The sequence below is a fragment of the Hipposideros armiger genome, unplaced genomic scaffold (genome assembly GCF_001890085.2).
Source record: "Hipposideros armiger isolate ML-2016 unplaced genomic scaffold, ASM189008v1 scaffold_783, whole genome shotgun sequence".
NCBI classification, from domain to species: Eukaryota; Metazoa; Chordata; class Mammalia; order Chiroptera; family Hipposideridae; genus Hipposideros; species Hipposideros armiger.
In genome coordinates this window covers 281,763-289,951 of record NW_017732133.1, presented here as the reverse complement: position 1 = coordinate 289,951, position 8,189 = coordinate 281,763, and the positions used below count along the sequence as shown (strand labels likewise).

The 8,189-nt window shown below is 57.5% G+C and overlaps 1 protein-coding gene across 1 annotated transcript in view; it reads right to left on the bottom strand.

Moving 5' to 3' along the window:
• The window catches only part of PHF2 (PHD finger protein 2), a 44,444-nt gene that overhangs the window by 7,730 nt on the left and 28,525 nt on the right, over positions 1–8,189 (bottom strand). Inside the window, exons 14-17 of the mRNA XM_019628368.1 lie at positions 7,653–7,768; positions 5,819–5,997; positions 5,617–5,687; positions 4,627–4,790 (exon numbers count right to left, since the gene is read on the bottom strand). Of these exons, the coding sequence (XP_019483913.1) occupies positions 4,627–4,790; positions 5,617–5,687; positions 5,819–5,997; positions 7,653–7,768 (530 nt within the window). The remainder of the gene's footprint in view (positions 1–4,626; positions 4,791–5,616; positions 5,688–5,818; positions 5,998–7,652; positions 7,769–8,189) is intronic.

The window sequence follows — 8,189 nt, the reverse complement described above, 5'->3', positions numbered from 1 at the left end:
CTCTTCCCAGGTGAGGCAGATCAGTTGCCGGCCTCTGGACGGCCGCTCACTGCAGCTGCTGGCCACTCACGCTGGCTGCTGGCTACACACGGTAGCCCATGGCAACCCACTGCCACAGGGGCTGCAGGCTACGCAGTCGCCGGTGACCCACAGCAGCCCAGCCCCAGGTCGAGCTGCCGTTCACCATCTTAGCTGCAGAGGGCAGTGTCACTGGCCCTCATATGTGGGATCCAAACTGGGGCCCGCTGGCATCCCAAGCCAGTTCTTAACCAACGCGCCACTCGGCCGGCCTTTGAGGCGACTTTCTTGATGCCCCTTCCCCTCACTGATCCAGCACCCTGCTGCCCCCTAGCATCAGCCAGTTATGTCTTCATCCCATGCCCCACGCATGAGCCCCTGCTGCCTCCCCAAGCTGCACTAGCTCCCCTCTCTTCAGAAGGACCTGCTCTGGCTTCTGTTATGTGCCAGCCTGGCTCTGGGAGGGGTAGGCAGGTGGCACCTTCCCACAGAACAAGGTCCCGAGAGCTCTGGACAGCAAGGCCACTCTAGGCGGAAGTTCCTCCTGCAGCTTCCCTCCTCTCCTTGTCACTGCAGACCCTCCCATGGGGTTCTGCTCAGCCTCCTCGTGGAGGGGTATTTTTCTGCTCCATGCCCTCTCCCCCTTTCCCTGCTCCACAGCCTATCGCAGCCCCAGCCCACACCTCTCACAATCAGAACCCCAATCTCTCTGTGCACCAGAATCCCTGGGCAGCTTATAAATGCCAATACTCACTCAGGCCCCGCCCAGAAGTTCTAGACTGGCCTGGGCTCTGAGTACCCCTGTAGCCAGGATAGAGGGCCCCACCCTGCTCACCCCGACAACCCTATAAGGCACAGTGCCCAGCCAGGAAGCTCCCAGGGGGGCCTGGCCCAGCAGGGTGCCTCAATTCAGGGCCATTTCTGGCTGTCACCTGGGATAGGATGGCTGCCCCAGCCTTCAGGGCCTGGCCACATCTCTCACTGCATCAGGGACTGGGGGTGGCTGGCTCTCCCTCTGCTCCCTGGGGCCGTGGGAGGCAGGGCCAGGAGCCTGGCACGGGGCTGGGGGCCCACAGCCTTGCTTAGCCCTCCTGTCACAGACCCAGGAGGCCCAGGAGGAGGCAGCTGTGGTCCCACCCCATGTGTCTGATGTACAGGCCCCCTCATGCCCACTGCATGTGCCCCCCAAACCTGCCAGCAGTGCTGTTGTGACCCCCACACAGCACCGGAAAGTGTGGGTCCACATGGCCCCACCATCCTCTCTCACGCTGCCCCCTCCCGGCCCCCTCCCCATTTGCAAGAAGTGTCTGAAGCACATTTAATAAGACCATTAAAATGAGAAGAGGTCAGGAGTACCCGCTCAGAAACAAGAGGTTCCCAAGACTGAAGCTGGGAGATGGCGCTGCCACAGGGGCACAGACACAGAGGGCAGTCCCTGCAGTCCTGGGGCCACGAAGGCAAGCATGGACAGAAGCCATCCTATGAGGGGTGCTACTGGGCTCTAGGCCAAGCTGGGGGAGGTGATGGGCGGTGTCTCTCAGGGCACCCCTTCCTCCATTACCACTTCCCCTGTCCTGACCTAATGGGATTGTGTTCCTAAGCCACAAACAATGAAAAAATCAAGAACAGTCAGACCACCCTGGTTTCTCAGGAACCCCTAGTTGGCCCCTCTGCCTGTCTCACTGGCCCCTGCCCCAGCACCAGCCCCATGCACTGTGACCCGTTTGTCCACTCAGCATGAGCAAAGGGCTGCCCAGACCCCACTGGGGGCGTGCAGTGTTTGGTAGTATCATTGCTATACCATCGTCACAGACACTGAGCAGAGACACTCCCCCGACCCAGCATAGGAGCTAGCAAGTCCACAGCTAGCCCTCCACCCTCTGTACCAGGCTCTTGGTGTGTGTGAGGGGTGGGGGTGGGGGGCGATGTGACCCTGCTCTGAAGGTCTGGGCTCCTTATGCAGCCTCATGGCTATATAGATACCAGGCTTCCAGCAAGGATGGGAGGGTGGGGGCCAGGACACCCACCTTGAAGGTCCCTTAAAGCCAGCTCCCCACCCACCTATACCAGCTGGACCTTGAGGTCCCAGCTCAGCTGCAATCCAAGAGCAGGGCCATGGAGCCCAGGGCCACAGCTTGGGGCTGCCGTCTGTCCACACCAGGCACCGATCAAGCAGCAAAGTCTAACCAGTGCGCATGGAAAAATAATACCTTAATCCTCCAATTATCATACCAAAATCCACTGTTTCCCCTAACAGTAAACACTAAGCAAACCATCCACAAGAAATTAACATATTTTCCTCCATTTTCTTCAGCTGTTTTTTTTTTTCCAAATAGTGAATACTTAAAACAGAGCAAATGGACCATCAAAAACTGACCTACGCTCCAAATGGGAGACTCGGGAGAGGAACTGCCTGTGGCAGGCTGACGGGGGTGGCCCAGCAGGCACGTGTGCAGTGTGCAGGCGTGTGAGGCACACGTGTGTGTGCGCCTGCAGAGCAGTCAGCAGTGCCTCCACAGACCGGCCACCCTCCTGGCAGTGGGCCTGCCCAGGTTAGTCAGGAGCCCAAGCTGTAGCGCCTATTCCCTGCTGCATATGAGTCCTGGGCACCGGCCTGTCTGTCCTCATCCCAGTGGCCTCTCCCTGGAATTTGTGGGAGCCCGGGGTGTCTTGGGTGCCTCTCCAGGATCTGAGTGCCAACCAGTCCCTGGGACATCACTAGCCACAGCTCTCCCCAGAAAAAGGCACCCCAAAGGGGCATGGAGCCGACACCGGGCACCAGCGTCCTCTGGGAAAGGGGTTCACAGCCAGGCCTCTCCTCCCGGCAAAGGTCCAGGGCATCTGCAGTGAGGGGCTTAGGTTTCACACCCACAGAAACCACTTAAAGCTGAGCAGGGAACCGTGTCCACTCCCATGAGAAGAGATAACACTGCACGAAAAATAGTAACTTATGAAACAAAATGCGGCCATTTGATTAGCAAAAGCCCCTTTCAATCAAGCCCGAATCTGTTTCCCAAGCCCTTCTGTCTATGACGGGCCTGATGTTTAAACTCCATGGGTTCATGTGGCCCTGGGACCTTGATTCTGGAAATACGGACTTGGAGGCAGAGGGGGAGGTGTGGAGAGCAGATCTAGGGGACAGAGCGGGCACCAAGCAGGCCATGTGGGCCCACCTTGCTCGGGCCAAGTTGCTCCTTCCTGGACCTCATCATCCAGCACCATCAACCTTCCTGGCTCCTGTGCTCAGCTCTGTTATCAGGAAGACAGAGATTCTGGTCCTGCCTCTGCTTAGCAAGTTGCCTAAGCAACCTGAGCCTCAGTTTCCCCATCTATGCAGTGGGAATCTGTGGCTATCTCGAGGACCAGGAAAGGAGACACCCACCATGGTGGCTAAGGTCCCCAAGTGGGGAGGCTGCAGGAACATAGGCCCAGACTCCTCCATTCTGTCTGTGGTACTTGCAGAAATTCCACATGAAAAAACAATTTGGCCAAAATGCTTAAAAACAAAATTTAACTGGGATCCAGAGAGACTTTAACTGGGGTCACCATGGGAGAAATGAGCCCCAGCCCTTCATCCAATGCAAAGCTCAGATTAATCCATTTCTCTTGAACCAGAGGATCAGAGCTGGTCAGACCTGGGAAGAAGGGCCACCTGGCCTGAGCTAAGCAGACACAGGTCCTGGAGCTCCCGCCTACCCACCCACTCACCCAGAATCTTGGGGCCTCCAGGACAGAACAGTACCTACAACCAGGTGAGTGGGCTCCTGACCCAGCCAGACAGGCTACGCATCTGATCTCAAGGACACCCCTTTGGTGTGGTGATCTAGGAACCTGCACTCAAGAGTGCAGGCTCTTACATACCTGAGTTCTGAGGTCACTGTCTCCTGTGCCTTGGGGTCCCAGAGAGATACACCAAATGCTCTTTTTTTTTTTGTTTGTTAGCTGAGCCATCCTGCTACCTGCTGGCAGCTTAGCGATAGCTTAACTCGGGCCAGGCATCGAACCGCTGTTGCTCAGAGCTTAAACTCTTGAGCGAGCTCTTAACCAACTGAGCCACTCGGCCGGCCCCCATCTTCTCAAATGCTCTTGACCTGGACACTAGGCGCAAGCCATGGAAATTTTTTCATATTATTTTTATGGCATCCAGGAAGTAACAAGACAGAGATGGCTGGACGCCCCACTCTGGAGCAGCTCTGACAACTGGCAGGTGCCCAGCTGGGTCCTGCTTCCCTACAGGGATCCCCGGGTACAGCCGCCCCTCGACTCTCCCACCATGGCCCCCACCCACATTCGCTGCTTAGCCGCCTCCCTGTTCAGGAATCTAGAGCTATGGTGGGGAGCAGTGTCTGTCCTTAGAACTTGGGGCCCTTGATCAGGACCTTGGCCAACACACACGACCCACACGGCCAGCAAACACTCAGCTCCCTGGCTGCCTGGCACCACCTCTGCTGGACAGGGGTCCTTTCTGGCCTCCCGGCCTCTGGGACATGGGCCCTCAGAGCCCAGTGTGTACAAACTGCCACAGCCAACAGAGTCCCACGTCGAACCTCTGCGTGGCCCCTGTGGATGCACCCACACCCCTCAGCCACCCCTGGGCCCAGGGCCTACCTGTTGGGGTTGTAGTCAAGTGCGCCCACCTCCTCGCTGGCCTGCAGCAGGTCCAGGATGCCTGCGGCTGAGCCCCCGCCATCTTTCTTCACTTTGGCATTTCGAGTGGGCTTGGTGTCCGTGTCAATTTGCAGGGAGCCCTCGTCCGAGGAGTCGTCACTTGGCTGTGATGACAGGGAGCCAGTCAGAACAGGGCTTAGGGGAGGGACAGGGCTACTCCTCTTGACAAGAAAAAGAAGTTTCTAGAAGGTGTAAAGAGCCCGCCCTGTAATGAACACATGGGTCTGGCTGGCCACACACAGCCTGGCATGGGTATTGGAGCTTCCCACTGGGATTACGGAGCCTCACCCTCAAAAAACCAAGTGTCATCACACCCAGCACTGCTTCTCCAGAGGAACCCTGGGCCCCAGGACCTTATGCAAGAGCCCCAGTATTGAACATAGGTACAAAAGGAGCTGGTGTGGTTGGATAGGGTGCGGGCGGGAGGGTGTACCCACACCTAAGGGACCCCAGTTAACAGCCCCTGGCAGGTGCTCTGAGGGGACACTCCAGGTCTCCCCAGGCAGAATGCGACCCCCATGGACACCCCAGCCTCCGTGGAGACAGCCACCACATCCTGGGTTAGATGAAGGCTTACAGGTCATCTAACTTAATCCCCCCAAGCAGGCTGGACCCCACTTCTCCCATCCTCTGCATCAAGTAGATCCGCACTCTTTACGGCAGGTCTAGCTGAGGGGTATTGAGGCCCCACCACTAGCAGAGACCTGCAGACCCTCCACATCCCACACCTGCTTTTGTCCCTCCCATGAGGAGCCCCAGGGCTCACATCCCTACCTCTGAAGCTCAAACTGGCCTCTCTTGCAAAAACCCCGAAAAAAGGGTGGGGCACAAAGACCCCCCTCTGCACCCCAAGCAGAAAGCTCAGTCAGAGACATCCCACTGAGTGGTGTACAGGCAGGCCAGAGCTTCGGTGTCCTAAAAGGTGCTCACCTTGTACAGCGCCGAGTCCAGCTTTGGCTTTGTGACAGGCGTGGGCGGTGGCTCCTTCTTGTCCAGTAAGACTGAGACCAGAGCAGATGGGAGTCAGTGGCGGCTTCGGGGGGATGGGCCACGGCTGGCCATGCCTGACACCGCCCGCTCCGGGATGGCCCTACAGGGCTGGGCCTGCCCCTCCCCATGTCCCCCAACTCACAGGACAGGTCCCTCTTTGGGGCATTTTTCTTCCTCCTGATGGGAAACTCGTCGATCTTGAGCTCCCCATCATCCGACACGTACTCATACTCATCCCGCACAGGCTGAGGCTTGTCCTCCTTAAAGTTCTGCAAGGCCCCGAATACACCTGGGCTCGTCTGCGGCTTGAGGGCCTTGGAACTGGGGCAGAAGTGGGCTTCTCAGTGTGGGTACACATGGCCTGACCAGTACCCCCATCACCCCGCCATGGGCCTCAGAGGATCAGCAGCTAGGCTGAATGCTTCTGAACCCCCCTCCCCCCGCCCCATTCCTCCCCAGTGCTGTGACACTGGGGAGGGGCCCATCCTCCTCCCGGAGGCCCAGCCTCACTGTGGACTGTCTCAGGGTACGCGCCTCACTGCCCACCCCGGCCACTGGACCAGTAAGGCCTTCCCAAGCCTGCCCCATCGGCTCAGGGCCAGGGCACATGCTCAGAAGTGGGGACAGCAGGCCGGAGCAAAGATGTCTGCAATTCCAAGGGTACGGCAAAAATTCTTAACCTCGGAAACACAGAGGTAGGCCAGTGGTGAGCCTGCTGAGTGTGGGCATGAGCTAGGTAAACACACACACACACACACACACACACACACACACACACACCCAGGTACACACACACACAGGTGTGGTATGGTTATCAAGTCATGTCCACCTTTCTCTCCTCCATTTCTAAACTCTGCAGCATGGTTGATCATATAGTCAACAATGTTTAAAAGCTCTTCGGGACCCAAGATAAATCAAGGGCGTGATCAGGGCCATGAAGTCAGGGTAACAGGGCCCCCAGATAAGACCCATCTGACCTCACTGAGCAGCCTCAGCACATGACCATGAGCTCTTGGGAATAAGGGGCCTGTACTTGAAAGGCTCTGCCTAGTCACCAGACACTGGACCATCCCATTTCCCTACCACCTGAAAGTGGCCTTCTCCCATCTCAAAGAAAGGAAACTGAGGCCCACTACAGAAAAGTGGCCCCACTCCCGCTGGGATGTATCTGCTTCCCAGCTTCAAGGCATCCAACCTGGACTCCAAACTCAGCAAGCAACTGCATGTGGGACCACAGCCTGTGAGAGACTTCTCAGGGCCTGAAGCAGTGGCTGACACCTCACATTGGGCTGGACTGCCACACTCGTCAACAGGCGTAGATCTATTCTAGTCTGGAACCCCGACACACCTGCTCATACACATACGCCCTCCCAGGCTGGACACCCCTATGTCTCAGCTCAGTTCCATCTCCTCCAGGAAGTCCTCCTGATTCCCGCAGGCACACAAAGACCCGAGGGCACCACAGGTCCCATGGTCCCCATCACAGCCATAATTTTAGGTGGATTTGAAAGTATTGGGTTCACATCAGCTTCTCCCCACTGGCCTCTGGGCTCCAAGGCCAGAACCCTGACCCCCACTACCTCCTCTCTGCCAACCCAGAACAATCACTTGGCTAACATCTGCCCAATCACACACTCCCCCTCCCTGCCAGCACACACAGCTGCCCCCTCCCCACCCACACAAGCTGTTGCCTTAGGAGGCAGAAAAGGGGCCTGCCCAGTTTGGTCCCCATGGCGGGTATGCCCAGTGATGTCAGCCAGCTCAAGAGGGGGGCTTCACCTGGGGAGCCTTCCAGGTCAGAGAGGGAGAGAAGGAAGGAGAGAGAGAGAAAGAGATGTGTTATGTGTGTGTGTGTTGGGGGGGGGGATGTGTGTGCCTGTGTGATGTGTGTATGTGGGGTGGGTATGCGGGGTGTGTGTGTGTGTGTGACATGTGGTGCAATTGGACCAACCCCTCTTGTCATGAGAGTCACATACCCCAGAAGTTTCTTGTTGGAGAAGGAAAATGAGAATTTGGTGTCCTTGTTACCAGACGGAGGCTTCTCCAACTTCTGCTCTTCTTCCATCTTCAGCAGGGAGTCGGGTTTGCTGTTCTGAAAAGCAACGGTCCGTCCTTAAGCCCCTCGCAGAAGGCCAGTGGGCAGAGGCAGCAGGACCAGCTAGCCTCTACCCTCTGAACATGTCACCTGGGGACCCATGGGCCTGCAGGACCTGCCGTGGCTCCAGGGAATGTGAGCTCGAACCGGGGCTGGGCGAAGGACAACACCGTCCATCAACTCAGAGGGCCACATGCTCAGCCTCATTGGCCAGGATGCACCCATAACAACTCCGCAGGAGGTGGCCACTCCAAGGCCACACACATGCCCAAACCTTCACAGCACCGCTCACTGGGACCAGACAGGTGGACGCAGGCTTTCACATGCCCTACAAGCATGCACATACCCACACACACACAGCCGCACAGGTATGCACCTCTGCTCACAACATAAGCCCACACATACCCCATATTCTGCC